Genomic DNA, 19,162 nt, shown 5'->3' on the forward strand with positions numbered 1-19,162 from the left:
AATGAGCATTGAAACACATACAAAAATATTATTTATTATTTGACAATTTTTAGGCTTTTCCAGGTAGTATCGCGGTACAAAATATTTTGTTGGGTAAAAACTGTGAGTTTTGAGAGTGGGTGGGGGGCCTTTGAATATTGTTGGATACAAAGGGGGGTTTTGGAGTCAAAAAGGTTGAGAACCCCTGCAATCCACCTTTTTCTTGCATCCCCATGGAGGGTGCCATTACCGAGAGTGACTTCCTGTTTGATGCTCCACACTTCCGTTTTGTATTTGTTACTATGTTAGAGGACATTTCTGTTAATGGTTAAAAATAAAGGTTCTCGAAGAAATTTTGCGGTAAAAGGCTGTCACAACAACCAGAGAAAGCTCAGAAAACCTTATGAATGAGTTTTACAACGTGATTCAAGCACAAAATAAAGTAAAACATTTAAAGACAGCTCGGTCTTAGCTCTGACTACTGCTTTCTGCATCTCTCAAAATTTCAAAACATATTGTTTACTTCGTTATTTACTTTATTGTAATTGCATAGTACAACATCATTGACACAAGAAGAACACATCCAGGGCTAAGTGACATTATAATATATTATTTTGATATCAAATGAAGTTTAAGTTTAATATGACAGTTGTGCTGTATTCATAAATACTTATTCACATTGGATGACGCAGGGAATACACAATATTTAAAAGTATTTTGTATGTAATGTATGTATTTAAGTGTATGTTTGGCCAAGTCAGCATTGTAGCTCTATAAATAAAGGCACGTTTAACAACACAGCAGCTGTATAGATGCATGACATAGCAGAACCAGTGACACTGAAGCATCCAGATGTCTCCAATACTGTGTGGGTTTAAAAATCTTCCCGTCAGATTATGACTCCCCTGTTAAGAAGACTTGACTAAGCAACCTCCACATTACAAATGTGAACTGCTTAAAGTTATGGCAAAGAATTATCCAATGTTAACGCTGCACAAAATCAATTTTAAGCTCTTGGCCATGTATACATAGACGAAATATCAAATGTGCCTCCCCCAGCATCTGTTCTAAGCATTTGGAGGCCCTAGGCAAAATTTGTTATGGAGGCCCCTTACAGCACTCCCATCCCACCTTTTAGAATAAATAAATAATTTAATTACACAGTAAAAAACTTAACAATTTTGACAAGTTAATAATATTTTTTTAAAAATCTGTTTAAATATGAAATTGTTCTAAACAAAATGTAACGGCAGCAGGGATTTTATGTTTTATTTTTTGCAATAAATTTAAAGTAACACAGCCATTACTTTTCCACTCTTTTGGATTAGTTTAGCCTACTGTATATATTTAAAATTGAAAAAAAAAACTGTTTAAATGACTTAAATTCAGTCAGCTGCAGAAAAGTGTTTATTCTCTTTAGACATTCAGAGACTAGACCAATGGACTATAAGTTTAGTTTTTTGCTGTCTGTCTTGGCTCATTGACAAGTGTATAGGGATAACTTTGGTGTGTTCCTACACACCTACAGGAGAAAGAAGGAAAGAATGACGGACTATCAAGGCCAAAATAGGGGTTAACTGAATCTTATTTCACCATTTGAATTTACAATCAGGTACAGTGGATCTATCTAACAGTCCAGTAGCATTTTAACAAAGAGACTGATTATTTTAGAAATTAAACACTGCTTCTTCACTGTATCAATTAAATAAACAGACTGATTAAAATAAAAAAACTTCCTCATTCAAGAGCAGTTCATGATTATGTATTTTGCCTTTTCATAAACATTGACAACAAAATCAGCAGCAGGTTTTTATTCTATACGTAGGAATAATGTAATGCAGCCGGTTGTTATTTAAGAATAGTCAGTGTGATCAGGACACAACACGAAGCTGAGAGATGTTGATATAGATTCGAATGTTCACTTTCATTTGAGCCCCAACGGACTATTTTTGTGTGTTTTTGACAACCTTTTTCACAGAGCACTTCGAGTGAGAAATCAATGGAAAGTTTAAATGGGCAAGCGTTATAATACCCGTAAAAATAATCTGTTGTGATGACAGGCAAAGCCAAAGACTGTAAAAGAGATATGCGGTTACATGCCTTGCGCGAGCGACTCCAGCTGCATGTGAGGACAGGTGCGCGCAGCCAAGACTCAAGTAGACTGCTGCATATGCTTTCGAAACACTTCTGCAGTAGTTTGACATCTTGTGCATCAAAGTTGGAGACGATTTACAGTTATGGAGGCAGGAGGCCCCACCTCCAAGCCTAAGGCCCTAGGGCCTAGGCAACTGCCTGCTTTGCCTATGAGAAGCGGAGGCCCTGATCATCCCAGTAGATGTCGCTGTACAACTTCTTATGGTGAGAAACAAAGTTGTTTTTTACGGTCTAGGTTAAAAAATCATGCCTGTGCGGACACTGCTCTTTGCCATTTTTAATGACATAAAAGTATTATAACATCTGTTTAAAAGCTTTCAAGCTAAATAGAGTGAGTCATGAAATGAGGAGGCAAAGTCCCCTCCATCATGCAGTTGAAGATATGTCAAATAGGAAATGTATACATAGAAATCTTAAAAAGCACACCAGCAAGAGTTTACTATATTTTTTATTCAGGATAAGGGAAATTCCAAGACACAGTGGTAAACTAACCAAATTAGGTTTGTGGAAGCAACTTTATTTGTGCATTCATGTAGAATGCCGTGTTACTATCTTCAAATACAGTACTCTCAAAATGTTGATTCAAAATTTTATAAGAAAACCTAAATTAGCCGGTTACCACAATACCCCCCCATCAAAAATATATTTAGCATAAGGGCTATCAAATTTCATTAGTAAAAATAGCATTTTTTACATTTTTATACCTTTTTAATTTTTCCAATTAAACGTCATTTGATCATATTTAATTCTATAGATGAACATTCTTTATAGTCCATTTGTTTAAATGTCATTAATGTATTGTAGATCAGAGTGTCACACATGTCTAAAAATACTTCATAGTTTTGGAGTACATAAACAATAACAGGGCTCTTGTCCAGTTACACTCATACAGAACGCAAACCATCCTACCACTATAAGTGGACTTAAACATCCTCACTCTCCCTCTATGTAAAGTACAGCACGGTGACAGAGAGAACTCCTCATTGTTGAATCAGAGAAAACAAAAGCTAAAAATGAATTTTCTGGAATTGCGTGGTTGCTCTGTTGGCCTAGTTATGAAGTCTTTACAGACCTGTCAATCAGTTATCTCAGATCTGTTGGCAGACACCCTGCTGTGATCTGTTGAATTATTTTAGATGAAAGTGTTAAAGGATTATTCTAATTGCTATGCATTTGACAGTAACACAACGAACAGCAAACAATCTAATGCAACACTTCACTCTAGTATCTAAGGCAACACTGCCCTCTAGTGCAGAGCTAGATATAGAAACATAATTATTTCATTTAAACATCAACATGTGATGTGGTGTGATCAAATTAATTCAGCCCTAAATTTACAAGAGCATTTAATAAACACTAACATTTAATAAACACTTACATTTAATAAACACTTACATTTAATAAAAAGTCATCAAATGACCAGCTATGGCATTTAGCATTTTGAAGATATTGCACTGTTAACCCAAGGCAACAATGATGGCACATTTGCAATAAATAGAGAATCTCTCTAAATCATATGACAACATCGCCTATTTCTGATGTAGACTGAATCCTTTTTCATCTGAAGTCAAACTACAAGTTTTCAAACATGTGCCCACTGGTATCCTGATAAGACCAAACCAGTTAGCAATCCACGTCGAGGGTGTTCTCTTCTGCTCATGCTCCTATGGGCAGCACAAGTGCATTATATTTTCTAAGCAGAAGTGGTCTCTATGATCTTTTATATCAGTACATCCAGGGCCTAACAGCAATAGATTACTCTCAAAATGTGGCAATGTAAATATACCAATACACACACTTTCATTTGCTCACGTAGCTTGCTATCTCTTTATCCAGGCTGAATGCAAAACGGTGGTTGAGGAAGAGGAGTTGACCATGAGGAAGGAGTCTGTGCAACATTGCATCTACTCGATCACTCTTCAGCAACACCTGAAAATAATAGCGACGTCAGCGCAAGAGCAAAAAGTAAAGTGCCAGACAATCAATAGTTTGGCAACATGCCAATTTAGTTGAAATACGTGTCCATGCTCACTGCCTGCCGACATCTCTTGCCTTTTCCATATCGTAATTGCATGGGATTGGATATGACTCAAAATTCTTAAAACAACCCAAGTTCACTGGATTGATTTTCTGATGAAAAAAAACTCAATTTAAACTTGTGTTTACATCCATCTGACAAGGTACTGATTACAATATAAACACCAGTCTCTCATTCTCATAGAGAATGAATTCATTAGAGTCAACTTATTGGGGGGGATTGCTACGATTATTTTTGCTTAGAAACTGGACGAGCAAGCAATTTATGCTTGGGCTACTATTAAAGAGATTCCAAACCTGTATAACTTTCTTCTACGGAACACACAAGAAAATATATTTTGAAGAATGCTGATAAAGAAACAACTTTTGCCCCACAAAACCACTTCTCAAAAGTTTGTGTTCCACAGAAGAAAGAGTAATAGGTTTTGAACAACATAAGGGTGAAGTTCTTATTTCTTTGTATACTATCCCTTTAAGAGGCCATGCCATGGTGTTTAGACTTTAGGCAGCAAGAATACAGACAATGAACAAGAAAAGATTTAAACACAATTTGTACCGTGAAGGCAATAGCAGAATGCAATGGTGGCTTCTAAGTGACTGGCAGCTAGCACAAGTACATCTGTAAGAAGTCTGCTAAAGATCAGGGCCTGTATTCTTAAAGCTTCTAAGAATCCTCTAAGAAAGCTCTCAATTGAGCTTAAAAACTTCTACTTGGGAGTCTTAGCTTAAAAGTGATCCACGATCTGAGAGCAACTCTGAGCAGGAAAAGACTAACATTTTTATTTTAGTGAGGAGGCGGGGCTGACCCCATTGCTCTGTTTTTTGAGGACTGTGATTGGTTTGTCGGCCAAGAAGGAAAAAAGGAGCGCTTTTAGTATAGGGTCATTAGTTTGAAATTGCACATGTCATTGTTTTATGTTTTACCATACTCACGCACTCACACATATATAACATGCTGTTAAAGGCGGGGTGTCCGATTTCTTTCAGCCATTGTTGATGTCTAAATCACGAAAACAGACACACCCCTACCCCATCTTTCAGCTTTCGTCAGCGCTCGGCTCAACTAATGTCCCTCTGCATTTTGCACCTTACTGCTGATTGGCTTCAAGGTTGTTTTGGTACTCGGCTCGACTTTGTCTAAACAAGCGTATTTCAAAAATCAGACACCCTCGCCTTTGATGTCAACGTATTTGATAGAAAATGAACAGTGACATAATAAGTTTCTTAAAGTGCTTGGAAAAAAAATATGAATATATACACACACACGCACACACATTTATAATGCATATGTGTGAGTATTGTAAAACTGAAAAAAGTATTTATGCAACTGCAAACTAATGACCCCATACTTAACAGTGCCCTTTTTCCCTTATTGGCCAATCAACCAATCACAGTCTTTAAAAGACTGTCTCATAGCAACGAAGTCATCCCCGCCTCCTCACTAAAATACAAGTTTTTGTCATTTCCTTGCTCAGAGTTGCTCTTAGATTGGTTCTGAATCGCTTTTAAACTAAGACTCCTACGTAGAAGTTTTTAAGCAAAATTAAGAGCTTTCTTTAGAGGTTTCTGAGCCTCTATTCACAAAAAATCTTAGTACAAGGAGTTGCACCTAAGAAAATTCTTTGAAATGCAGGCGTTTCCCCCTTTATGTTACAGAAAAGATCTTAGTAATTCTTAATCATCTTAAACCTCAAAGGAGCTCTCAAGGTGCAAAATTGTTGGGAGTAGCGAGGAGGAATTTTAAGAGACTCAAGAGGTTCTTTAGCAGTATAGAAAATGGACAAAACACCATTAGATTCTGTAGCGACCATTCTAAAGTTAAATTAAGAGCTTTCTGAGAGGATTCTAAGAAGCTTTAAGAATACGGGCCCTGGTGATCTGGAAACATCTGCTGTGTAAAACAATCTTCTAAACATCTTAGAAAGAGCCGTTTTACAGCCATTCTAAATCATTAACATCTTACATACGTCTTCTAGATATCTATATGACGCAGATGTCTCGGAGACGTATAGCAGATGAGCAAACAATGTTTTGCAGATGTAAATGCAGACGCCAAATAGATATCTGCTAGATGCAGTGTGCTATCAGGTTCACAATTTAGGATACATTTTTATGACATTCTGGACCCTAAATACGATTTAAGAAAAAAAAATGAGTATTTTAACACAGTTAACTTTCACTCAGTTTATCACCATCATGCAAAACATAATAACAACAATTCCAAACACTGAATGAGTGAACTAAACTTTAATATTTAGCAGTGCTTTAGCAAAAACACACCTCACTACCAGGTCCAAGAAGACGTAGTTCCTCCAGACAGTGGCGTGCGATGCTGCGAAGCGTTCCCTCTGCGAGCAGAAGATTTTCGTGTGGTCTGCAGACCAGAGTGAATGCTAGAGACTGAACACCCAGCCACAGCACAACACTTCGATCTGGAAACAGCTCCACATTACCTAATGAAAACACACCACACTCAGCTTCACCCAGTGCCATGGCCTCTTCACCCAGCACAGCCTCCGCACATGGATTGCCTGAGGCTTCCCTACTCAGAGCCACAGCACTCCGCACCTGCCTGAAAGACAGAGACAGACATGGACAACAGAAAGATGTCTGATTATAGCTTCTCATGGGCCCATATACAAAAAAATGTCATGCTAGTTAGTAATTGTTACTATTGGTTTAAATAGTAACTGTTATGGTCTCTGAACAGGTAGTGTGTAGTGTGCACGCCCAGTGTTTTAATCATCTCACCTGGATACGATTTGAAGTTTCTCTTTCTGCATCAATCGTTTCTGTTCAGATGTAAAATCACGACCATCTCCGGTTTCCGGTCCAAATGAGCGCGAGTAAAGTATGCGGCTCTCCCCAGCAGACAGCGCGTTTACCGGACACACCGTATGGATTAAGAAACATATCACCATTTTTATGAAATGTATAGCTGCCAATGTGGACACAAACTCTTCACATGTATTTCCGTATTTAGTCACATGACTGTGGTCAGCTGATCATATTGCAGTGTTTATTTTAACTCCAGATGGCGCTCGCCGGTATTTATTGTTTATAAATCACATGAGGCAACACAGTAAATAAACCAATTATATTAGAAACCTAAACTTAGATTAAACAATTTTTTAAAAATAATATGTAGATTTGCTCTATATAATCCTATAATAATGCAATTATATATCATTTGAGTGTGAACCATTTTATTTAATATAAGATTACTTCTAGTGTGTTTAAAAGTTATACTATGTAGAACAGTGTCAGTACCTATGAACAATTCTATATTCTTAAAAGTGCTTACAAGAGCTCTTAAGGTCAAAAAGGTTAAAGGTTGCGAGGAGGACTTTTAAGAGACTTAAGAGTTACTTTAGTGTCAGAGAAAATGGACGAAAAATTCTACACTCTTAAAAAACGTGCTTCAAAGGGTTCTTCGATCCCATAGATCTGTTTCACAAAAGGTTCTTTGTGGCAGTTTTTTTCATATTATAAAAAAGTATGAAAGAGATGGTCCTTTAAAGAACCTTGACTGAATGGACTGAATGGTTCTTCTATGGCATTGCTGTGAAGAACCTTTAAAGCTCCTTTATTTTTATATATTCATATAACTAATTTAGCATGCATGTCCTCACTACAGCTTTTCAAAGCTTTAGCTTTTAAGGTATATGTCGTTATAGTCTCACAATAACTAAAATGGGTTTACATTCTTTGATCCACATATCTATATAGTCCATGCATGATGGCAAAACAAATAAAAAATGTGGTTATAGTGTTTGCTTTGACCACCGCCAAAAGCCTTGTAGATTTTGGTTAATTGTCTCTTCAGGCATTTCGGGATTCATGTGAAACATATTCTTCAACAGCCACTTTTTTTAAAATACACATTTAAAATAACACCCTTCCTACATGCCCTCCTCCAAGAAACAGTTAGACAAGCACATGGTCCCATACACAAAGGGCAGCTGTTTTGCTTAACAACTGCTCATCATGCTCATAGCATTAGGGAGGAGGACGCACACGCGCATACAGTGCCCCACATTTCCTGCCACACAGAAATAAGACTGTTTTTTGCATAAATGTGCTCTAATACAAAACCTTCACAAGATATCAACATTATGAGAAGTGACAGACAGCTTCTCCATGACCAAAGATCACACACAAAAAAGTTATATCTTCTGATAAAGGAAGTCAATGGGTTGAAACAAAGCAGAGATATAATTCAGAGGATCTCGCTGTAGCAAAAGCAATAGGATGTGGTTATGAAGGCAAAGTTCCACCCTTTGTCACCAGTTAAAGTCATATTTTCACATTCACAATGGAAACTAAGGCTGCATAAGATCCTGTGACTTACATTAGAATTGTTATTGAGTGGCTTACAGCGGTTAAAATGATACCACATTTTGAATGATACCATATACTACTGCCCAGATTCACATACAGTGCCATTGTTTTGTCTCAAGATGCCCCAGTAATGTTTTTGTCGAAGGTATTTTTATAAAAGCGATTTTAATATCCAAATTTACCTGAGGCATAGTCCTAGATTCAAGTCTTGTCTGTGAAACCAGGCCTTAAAGTGACTGTTAACCCATAAATTAAAAAAATGTCATCAGTTACTCACCCTCTTGTCATTTCAAACCCGTTTGACTTATTTTGAAGAATGTTGTTAACAGGCCCACATTCACATTTTTTGTTTTGTGCCCATACAATAGAAGTGAATGGGGGCCAGTGCTGTTCGGCTATCAACTTTCTTCAAAACATCATCGGTGTTCTGTGGAAGAAAGTCTTGAAGCATTGAAATGACAAGAGGAGTAAATGACGGAATTTTCAATTTTGGGTGAACCATCACTTTAACGTCTTCAAAGGCAACTAAAACAGCAGTTTCGTCATTGAAATATCATTATATTATTTTTATATGAATTTAATGTTATGTATTTATATGCTTTATACATCATCATCATATTAAACATCACAACAGAAATAAAGTAAAATATAACTTGTGAAACAAAACACTTGTTTCAAAAGACTGGGTGAACTCAGAATTTAAAGTAACTTTTAAAAGTTACCATATACTAATAGTAGCTTTAAAAGTATGCATTTACTTTTTTGTTGACAGTACTGACTGTAAATGTTTACTTGTCCCTGGTCTGGTAGGTATAAAGCATGCACAATATGCAAGCATGCCTTAAAAATCACATATCTAGATTTTAACTGATGATACCCATTTAATCCATATACGAATTGCCCAAATACTTATCTTGCAACATATTAACCAAAATCATTTGAGTGGAAACGTGACTGACATTACGCCAGGACGTTATGGGAACGGCTGGGAAAATAGTCGCTCCTCCTCCCGTGAAACCTCAAAGGAATGTGAATGTGTGCAGAGACACGTGTTTGTGCTTGGCTAACCACAATCAAGTTCCCAGTTAGACCGGTACATTTGAAAAAACAAGTGACTCAACCTCAAGTCAATGAATAACTGCACACAGACAACTTTAAAGAATCACAAAAACAAGATTCAGATTTCAGTTTTCACCCCTAGTTTCAACTCCATTTTATTCAGGAATACATAAACCAGCCTCATAACCAATAAAAAAACAGGTATGTAAATTAACAAAATATATGGACTTTCAGGGGAGTAAGAAAATAAACTGTCAATTTGGTTAATGGATAAAAGCCTAAATTCAGTTTTAGAACAAGGAGTGAACATCAATATGGTCATCACTTGCTGACCAGCAGCAAAAGTCCCGAGTTAAAGCCGTCAGTCAAGTTAATAGTTTGAGTGAAAAATAAAATCTTGCTGGTTTCACTAAAAGAACACTCAACCAAAAACAGAGGTAAAAATTATTAACATTATTCTGGAATGAAAATGTACATAATGGATTAATGACATGAGGCAAACTTAAATTTATAACAATTATTGTAATTATTATCCAGTCTTACTTACAGCTACTTTACTGGTCAAAAGACAATTAAATTAAAAGGGGGCAAAATTACAAAACACTTCATTACAACAATGGTTTAACAAAGTGCGCAGCAGAAGATACCTAGTTAAATTGGTTTTTTAAAATGTGACCGAAACAGGAGTAAAAATATTATAGGACAGTTAAAATTATGCGTATATTTAACATGGCAGTGACGCGTTTCTAAAGGGGGATCAAGGTGGCGGGAAATGAATGGCAGTGATGGGATCAGTTCAGAAGGTTAGGGCAAGATTAATGGCATCCTGTAAACTCTGACAAAATCAAACCCTGAAAACAACTGTCCAACAGAACAAATCCCTTCAAATACACCTCTCCACATCCCTGCCATGTCTTGTGTGAGAGGGCAGTGTATATGCAATTAAAAGGTAGTTAACTCATGAACAAGCGCACGTGTCTCAAAGTTTTTTGAGACGGCTATACATGTCTCTCTTGCTGCGTTCTCCAGACCAGGTGCGGCTTTTAAGGCGGAACTTTCTATAGTCTTCTTTGAAGTCTTCATGAGCCATCGGCCTGTAATCCTGGGGCTCACACGCAGACTGCAAATGAAAACATTAAATTAAAATACTCAAAAATAGAAGACAATGGAAGAGATACTTCACACATAAAAGAAAATTCTGTAATTATTTACTACTCGCCATCAGATTGTTCCAAACACATATACATTTCTTTACGTTGCTTAACACACAGGAAGAAATTTAGAAAATTTGCAGATCTCGCAATGTAGTGAAAATGAACACTATGCGAGTCAAGATCTGACATTCTTTTGAATATCTTCCTATGTTTTCAGCGTAACATAGAAATGTATACATGTTTGGAACAATCTGAGGGCGAGTACAAATGACAGTTTTCATTTTTGGGTCAAGAATCCTTTTAAAGACTTCTCTTGGTTTAACTTTGCGAAGAAATTCAAACACACCTTGTGTAGTGGGAAAAACTCCTTGTAGCCACCCTTCAGGATGTACAGTTCAGGGTAATGGAGGTTGGGATACTCGTTCAAAAGTCGATCTCTCTCTCGAACGTAGCGACACATGCGTGGGCCACGCTCGGACGAAAATTCACAGTGGAAAACCAGCAGGACGCGCTTCTCGGGGCACATGGGGAGGATGGGATTCCGTAAAAAGTGGTCTTCAAGTTGGTCTTCATGATGAAAGTTGAGGGCATCCTGAAAAGGACAGAATTGAAAGGCATTAAAATCTGCACCAGATATATCAAGACGTGAAGCTGCAAAATTAGTTTACTTGTAGCAACGGTCTTACCTTAATATGGCCGCCATCATACTCATACGGATAGCGACAATCGATGACAAACAGCCTTTCCACCAGATCATTATATTGACCATTCATTGCTTTAACCATCTGTTAACACACAGAAATGGAGGATTCATGAAACATAATAGAACTCATTACAACCAAATTTGTTTTACTCACTACAACTACAGATGATTTACGTAAAACAAAATATTACAAGGTGCATTTTGTATCCAGTGTGATTTATTCCTGTTTCCCATGTTTTTGCATATGAAATCTAAAACTCAATTATAATGTGTTAAAACTTACAATCTCAGGAGTGATGTATTTCAGCTCTTGGTGTCTTCCAGATACTGTGGGTAACGCAGGAGCCTTCAAAAAGACAAACAGTGTTTTAGTTTTTTTTTTTATAAATGGTGATATGTAAATACAAAAATAAAAAAACTCACCTTGGTGAAATCGCCAATCACATTAGTGGGATCTATATCCAACATTCTTTCAATCTGTGAGTGATTAAATGACTTTGACCTTTGAACCTGCATGAAGATGAAACCTGGTTAGGGCACAGATTTTGGCTACCAGTGCCATTTTGCACTTTCCAGTGAGGGTCTGACCTGATGGGGCATGACATCTTCCTGCTCTGTAGGAGCAATTTGTGTCCCTGCCAGGCTCCGCCGCCTCTTCACTCTCATGGGTGTATTCTCATCTTGAGGCCTCTCTGACCTCTTCAGTGGGACACGCACTCCTGGGCTAGGCATGGAGGGAGAACGAAAGAGCCCACGTGGACGACAGCGAATCACAGGCTTCGGGAAATAAAATCGGTGTGCCTGTCAATAACTATAAATCAAACCAAAGAGATAAACTAATCTGCTTCACTTATATGTTTTGAACATACCGAATCAGTACTGTCCATGCTTTGCTTGGATACCAGAGGAGCTGTGAGGAGACTATCCATTCCCAGTGGAACATCAGAGTCATTCTATGCAAACACATTTTTTAGATTGTTAGATTAATTAAATTTTAGAAACAACCAGTAAAAATGTAAATAGAACAGAAATGACAAGAAACCGAAGATGATTCACACCTCCATATCATCAAGCCCCTCCAAGAAGCCATCGTCATCTTCATCATCGAGACAGCGTCGCAATATGAAGGGACTGCTCTCATCGGAAGAGTCATGCTGATTGGATGATGGAGACAGCTAACAGGGAAATCAAGCTTTTATTTGCCACATCAGCATCCCAATGAAATGTACATAAAGAATCATGGTCCGAAGACTATATGGAGGTGAGCATCATACCATTAAAGCAGGAGCAGAGTTGGGGCGGCAGGCGAAAGCATCCTTGGCACCCCCAGTAGAGCGCATGCGGCAGCGAAATGCAGGCATGGAAGGCTTCTTGAACTCAAAATTATCCTGCAAATAAAGAGACTTAATTATCCATAAAACATACTATCAATAAATGTCCATATCCTTTTAAATCACTGGATTTTTTTAGTCAAAGATGTTTGCCCAATTTAAAATTCTGCTCTGATATTGGCAGGTTTTCTATGACACTAGAAACAAGCAAAAACAAACCTCAGCCAGGTTTTCTTTATTGGCACTGTCGTGTCCTCGAGTCCAAACTCCATAGCGAGAATCATCACATTCTTTATTCTTTAAATTGGGACTATGACCCAAAAACTGCACCTACAAAAAGCGAAGCAAACGAATCAATAAATCTTGTTTAACCCCAAGGAGAATAACGCCAAAATAGGTAATTTTACAAAATAGAGTGATAATAAGTCTAGAAAAAAAATCATCTTACCGGCAAAGAATGTATCCTGCGAATAGGTATTTTCCTGCTGTTAAAATGAAAATTTTGTAAAATCATTGAATGTTAAACAACTTCCTCAAACAAAAAAAAAAAATCTTGTTTTGTAGTGAATAACAACTTACTCATTGACTATTCTCGATGAATCAAGTATGGCTTTCTCAAATCTGTGATGAAAACGGAACAATGCTGTTACACTCAACAGTTCATAGCGTATTGAAAGTCTACTCCCACCCCCCCCAAATGAAACGTTAACAGAGACAATCCAGACTAGGCCCCTCACAGCTCTGAATTTAACAAATACACCGCGATGCCCACCTGTATGCTAAACAGCCCTGAGAAGGGGGGTCTTCTAATTTACCATATGCCCACACAACACTAACCCCCTCTGCAAGCCTCTTTTGTTGGAAAATGGGAGCAGGGGGAGAGTGAATGCTGCTTTGGAGGGGGAGGAGGTCAGGAGTGTGGCTCTTTCATACCATAGGAAAAGGGGGAAATTAAAGTTAAAGGGGATTTCTCCTCAATGCTAGTAACCCCTGGTTACCTCACACCCAACTCCACTATTTAGGCGGCTGAGCTCACAGGATAGGAAAGCGTGCCACTCCAATCACCCAGCCCCCACCAGCAACGCGCCACAACAGGCGCACACACATACCGACGTGCGAGGAACCTAAACAGCTGTAGGTCTGGCTGCAGATAAATGGATTCCCACTGACACCAAATGGCTAAGAAATGAACACCGTCTCTCACACACACACACACACACGTAGGATGTAGTCAACTCACAACTACAAAGAGACATTTTCAGCATGCATAATGCATCAAGGGTACACTTTTTAACCTTAGGAACAATTCCCCCAAAAATTTAAAAACTGTATGAGAAAGTATAGTAACCATGTTTCTGGCAGACTGGTTGCCAATCCAGTTGTACTATAGATCCTGAAGTGAAATATTAAATTTGTGGTTGCTACGGTTTTGCAACAAACGCCATAATTATACTATGGTTACTGTAAAACCTTGAATAATTTAGTAAGGAAGGCAAAACTTTAGATATACGAGACACACTGGTCATATGCACCCATGTAACGACAGAGATTAATTCATAATCCCCAAGCCAAGCATCCTAGCCAAGCTCTCCTCTCTCTGACATCTAATAAACAGAGTGGTACTTACTTCTGCTCAGCATCCAGAGGGTCCAAAGGGCTGGGAGAATCCATACCAAGACCTGTAGAGGGGGGGGGAAGGGCACACAGGTGAGAAAACCTCCACATCCTGATGATAATGATGGTGCAATGAGTACAATATGAAGTCTATTGCTCACATTCCTCATTCATTAACTGTCACACACCCACACACTGATGCAACAGCCTAGCTATGCCATCAGTTTAAATTTTTAACAGGCCAACAAATGCAGGTTTCCCAAGCTAACCTGCATCAGAAGAGACATCAGACGCGAAGGAAGGGATCTTCAGCAGGGGTAGTGTTTTCTTCCGCTTTGGCGTTTCACATTGTCTGCATGGAGACGATCAAAATTTGAATGTAACAATACGGACAAAAAAAAACACATCGAATCTCATGCCATGTTAGGATAGCACAATTTGCCTCGAGTTGTTTAAATTTACACAAGAGCAGTAACGTTAAGAAACAATTAATGTTTCTTGGCAAACAAAGATCATTTTCAGGAAGTCGCAATGAAATGAAGAAGCTGAATAACGTATATGAAAAGACAATTGAACTCACCCTCCAAGTACAGCGAGATTATTCAAGTTTAGAGCCAGGTTAGTCACGGGAGAAAGCACAGCCATGGGTCCGGGGGAGGACAGGCTCTTCATGCAGGGGGAGCCCCTCAGGCCGAGCTCGGGGAGAGAGAGTCGGTGAGGTCGACAAACAGAATCAGGCCCGGTGCTGAAATGATCATCTACAGGGCTAATATCGCCGCGAGCAAACTCAAAATCCATTGCGGAAAAGATCGTCTGATTTCGCTGAAAATAAGGATCCAATCGAGCGCGAAAGAGACGACAAATGGTTAAGCCAAATTAGCAAGCACGCAGCAACCCGGGCAACAGGGGCTTCAATTTTATCTTATTTGAAGTTGAGAAAAATAACCAGGCGATTGCTGCATAATATCTACGTTTTAGTAGTCCAGATCACACATGCCAGGGGTTAGAAATTTGTTTTAGAAATCCATCTTACTTGATCTTTGTTGTCAGAGAGCTGTCGATTTACTCGCACTCTCTCTGACCTTTTCAAACTCTGCCGAAGACAAAATGTTGAACGTAGCCCTTATTTATGTTCAAAACATGCAGTCCACAAGCGGCAATCTATGTAGCCAATACGCTGCGCCGTTACGTCTGCGTCATCCAATAAAACGAGCTTCCTCCTTTTTCCGCATTGTTCTCATAAAGAAAGTAGGCGGGTCAGAGGATGACAGACTTATCCATTGACCAGTTAAAATCATATGACAATGTCACCGCTCAGCATTCATCCAATAGGCTTTATCTTTAGACTCATTAGGCGGGACAACGACGTGAAGAGTTGAAACGAAGAAGAATTTTCCCGCGGAACATTTCAAGCTACGCCCAAGTTTACAAGATAGCCAATCATATGACAACGTACTGGTCTGGAACGTACCATTCAAATAAATGAAAGAACATTTCTTTGTTTGATTAACTACTTTTTTAACAACATTGTCACATACGTTTGATTCATAAAAACAGGTTTTAGTGTTCTGTTTGATTTACTAATTTTTAACAACATTGTCACAGACTTATAATTCCTAATAACACATTTTAGTGTTCCGTCCGCCCTTTTTCTTCGAAATACATACATGGTTTCTTTAAAAAAACTGTTTGTCATTATGTTATATTTTATCTAGACTGTTAAGGCTAGCAGAACGTTAATTATTTCAGTCAGTATAAGTTTTATCTCTTGTTTTATTTAAACATAAAACTCACATTAAAAAAGCATTTTACACAAAAAGGCAAAATGTGCTATTATTATAACAGTAACTACTAATTATCAACACTAATTATGCAACAAATATATAAAGATGTTTCCAACATTCCAGAAATGTGTTCTTGTTTCAGAATATTTGGTACGTTGTGTATGAGTGTGTGCGCTTGTTTCTTTGTGGGGGAGACACATTAGCTTTATGCCTATGTGATGAAGATATATGGTTTACACAGCTGATTTATGCATTTACACATAGGCTACAGGAGATAAAACATGTAGTCACTTACAGTGCGTGTACACCCAAAACATAACCAATATCTCGCCTCACACATGCATCACAAATGAACCCACAGCCTTTCCAACACGGCTCCGCATATACTGTAGCAAACACAGTCCTAATGGCTTGAGGAGATTGCTGAGATAGCCTACAGACGCTTATCACTCTGTTTAGGCTAACAAGACGAGTCCTTTACTTCAAACAAGGGCACTTCATAGTCAACGGTCGACATATACATATATAACAGAATAGAAAAAATAATAATAACATCTTGATAAAGATGAACCGTGACAGCTCTGCAGTGAATGTTTTCAAATAAAAGCAGTTGTCCACTGTTTGCCTTTCGGTCTCAGAAAATGTTATTAATATTTAGATACAATATATAAGCCAATATATTGATTATCGCCTTCCAGTGTTAAATTATTATTGGTTATCATTATTGTCCGAAATGTACATATTGGTGAATGATGCATCTCGATTATAAAGACATTATTGCGGAGCTAACCTCCTGATCCCCCACCCCAGTTTCTTCAAGATCCCTCCAATTCCAGCACAATGGGCCTGTAGGAAAGCTCATTGGTTCACTTACAGGGCATTTAGTTGTTTTGTTCTGTTTTTGTGTATTTTTCTGAAATTTGATGTATTATAAAGTGGGACTCAATGTCACTGTAGGAAATGTTTTATTGATATGTACAAAAACATGGTTTTAACCAAAGCTTGTCATAATGCACGTATCATTTTCAGTTCTTTCTTCAGAAAATTTTCAATGTATATTTTGATTTGAGTTATTTAGTCTATGTAGGCTTACATTTCTGTCGTCTATCATTTGAGATCATCCATATTTACATTAAAATACATATGTAAATAGTATAGTAAATATAATAAGTATAATTACCTGTTACTGAAACTAGTAGACTAGCCCTTTTTATGCTAACAGGTACACACCTGCTGTGAGGAGTTAAAGAAGGGCAAGAAGAGTTCCCCAGGGCATGAGAGCCACTGGTAAATAAAGTTGCACCACCACACTGACATAATCTATACATTTACACTTTTTAAAGTGGGTCAGAGGAAAATTATTTATTCACAACTTAATAACTTTGATTACTTAAGCACTATATAAAAATAATTTAGGTTACACAATTGTAAAAAATCTCTCTATACATCTTAAACTCTTGAAGGACAGAAAGTTACTGCGTGCCGTCCTTTACTGGTGGTCCTAACACAATGGTGTGTCAATGCATTGTGCATGTGCGTTGACCCATAAAGAATGTCACTAAGAATGAAAAATATAATGAACCCCAATGAAGAGCAAAGTGGAAACTAGAAAGGGCAAAAAACACCTGATGCACACAAAACAAAAATATGAATATTATCCTAAATACCCTCAAATCAAATTGACTAAAATAACATAATTTTTAAGCAGCTGTGTTTGTATTATGTGGGCATGTTACTGCACATGGATACAGGTGTGACTGAGAAAAGGGTGCCGTCTCCTGTTCAAATTTGTTTCCAAACCGCCAAATTGTAGTGTACACAATCCCTTTGAGACTCCTCAATCTCTTATATGTCTATAATCCCGTATATAGTTTTTGTCTGTGTGTAGGTGAATGTTCACAATAAAGAGTTTTGCTCCAGCGAATGACTGGGGACCTACACACATTGTTCAAGTCGAACTGCGTCTGGGCGCATCTGACACCATTCTGGTTCGATTGACTAGTTTGAGTGCACACTTACCGCACCCTGGCGTGGTTTGGAAAGGGGACAGTATGAGCGCAAATCAGGCCAGAGCGCGGAACTGAAAGCATGATGTAAATTATGCGACTGTTTAAATTTCTCTCTGAGATTCAGCTGTCACTGTAAAACATCTGATAGGCTACATAGCACAATTACACATGCATGTGTCGGCCAAAACTACTCCAGATATAGGGTTTGTCATAAATGTCATAATGCAACTCTTTGTATATATGTTAGGGTGATTTAAAACCATTGTGAGTCGGATATCTATGAAGTCAATTCAATGACACATATAGGGTCTTTGCAGAAAAAAGTTTCACAAAAGAAATGAGCAAAAATGTATAAAATTGGAAACAAAAATAAAGAATAGCAAAAGAAAAATTAGTAATTGAGAGTAATGAAGGTATATACAAAAAAGTTTAGCAAAAAAGTAAAGTAAGAGAAGAAAAATGAAGTAAAATGAAGTTTTGCAAACAGAATCTTCATCAGGAATGATTTTCCAGCAAATCTTTTCCTTTGCAATACCTACTTATTCAATTTTTCACTGCTCCTTTGATTCTGCATTTCAGCCAACTGTGCGCTTGCGACTTGGTTTCTCCTTTGCTTTTCACTTTTTTTGTTTTTATTTGTCATCATTTTGACGTGGGGGCGTTTTAGGCTGGCTCTAAAGCCTGTGCTGTCCAGCTGTCATCGATCTTCACACAGATTGTCAATAGATCACTAGGAGCTGTGTAAAGACCCTTCTGCTTTAAATGCTCCACAATTGTCCCTGTTCCCCCACAAATAAAAGGGCTGAATGACTACAGACCTGTTGCTTTAACATCTGTGGTCATGAAGTCATTTGAAAGACTTGAAGGACATTACTGGACCCTTGCTAGCAAACAGGTCTGTGCTGTGGATGATGAAGTCAACATGGGGCTACATCCTCCAACATCTGGACAGGGACTTAAGCAAGGATCCTGTTTGTGTACTTCAGCTCTGCTTTTA

General features: G+C 37.9%; 2 protein-coding genes across 2 annotated transcripts; both read right to left on the reverse strand.

Annotated features, from left to right (window-relative positions):
* Positions 1 to 2,565: 2,565 nt before the first annotated feature.
* ap5s1 (adaptor related protein complex 5 subunit sigma 1) lies at positions 2,566 to 7,140 on the reverse strand. Its single transcript, XM_056760920.1, has 3 exons — positions 6,922 to 7,140; positions 6,451 to 6,742; positions 2,566 to 4,062 (listed from the first exon to the last, which is right to left on the reverse strand). Exons 1-3 carry the CDS (start codon positions 7,089 to 7,091, stop codon positions 3,934 to 3,936), a joined length of 591 nt encoding a protein of 196 aa, XP_056616898.1. The 5' UTR covers positions 7,092 to 7,140; the 3' UTR covers positions 2,566 to 3,933.
* A 2,553-nt stretch (positions 7,141 to 9,693) lies between these two features.
* On the reverse strand, positions 9,694 to 15,605 carry cdc25b (cell division cycle 25B). Its single transcript, XM_056760650.1, has 15 exons — positions 14,953 to 15,605; positions 14,642 to 14,724; positions 14,386 to 14,437; positions 13,338 to 13,379; positions 13,207 to 13,243; positions 12,978 to 13,088; positions 12,702 to 12,815; positions 12,486 to 12,602; positions 12,297 to 12,380; positions 12,016 to 12,204; positions 11,851 to 11,937; positions 11,711 to 11,773; positions 11,411 to 11,509; positions 11,071 to 11,316; positions 9,694 to 10,690 (listed from the first exon to the last, which is right to left on the reverse strand). Exons 1-15 carry the CDS (start codon positions 15,168 to 15,170, stop codon positions 10,550 to 10,552), a joined length of 1,683 nt encoding a protein of 560 aa, XP_056616628.1. The 5' UTR covers positions 15,171 to 15,605; the 3' UTR covers positions 9,694 to 10,549.
* Between the last annotated feature and the right edge of the window lie 3,557 nt (positions 15,606 to 19,162).

This window comes from Triplophysa dalaica, chromosome 11, assembly GCF_015846415.1.
Source record: "Triplophysa dalaica isolate WHDGS20190420 chromosome 11, ASM1584641v1, whole genome shotgun sequence".
Lineage (NCBI taxonomy): Eukaryota > Metazoa > Chordata > Actinopteri > Cypriniformes > Nemacheilidae > Triplophysa > Triplophysa dalaica.

What these genes read in the sequence shown, in the direction of transcription:
- ap5s1 (XM_056760920.1), bottom strand. Translation starts at nt 7,091, where the DNA reads ATGGTGATATGTTTCTTAATCCATACGGTGTGTCCGGTAAACGCGCTG. An exon ending in AAACTTCAAATCGTATCCAG is followed by an intron (nt 6,743 to 6,921) that starts GTGAGATGATTA and finishes TCTGTCTTTCAG; the next exon opens with GCAGGTGCGGAGTGCTGTGG. An exon ending in TTCTTGGACCTGGTAGTGAG is followed by an intron (nt 4,063 to 6,450) that starts GTGTGTTTTTGC and finishes TATTATTTTCAG; the next exon opens with GTGTTGCTGAAGAGTGATCG.
- cdc25b (XM_056760650.1), bottom strand. Translation starts at nt 15,170, where the DNA reads ATGGATTTTGAGTTTGCTCGCGGCGATATTAGCCCTGTAGATGATCAT. An exon ending in TCATCGAGAATAGTCAATGA is followed by an intron (nt 13,244 to 13,337) that starts GTAAGTTGTTAT and finishes TCATTTTAACAG; the next exon opens with CAGGAAAATACCTATTCGCA. An exon ending in ATGATGGCGGCCATATTAAG is followed by an intron (nt 11,317 to 11,410) that starts GTAAGACCGTTG and finishes TGTCCTTTTCAG; the next exon opens with GATGCCCTCAACTTTCATCA.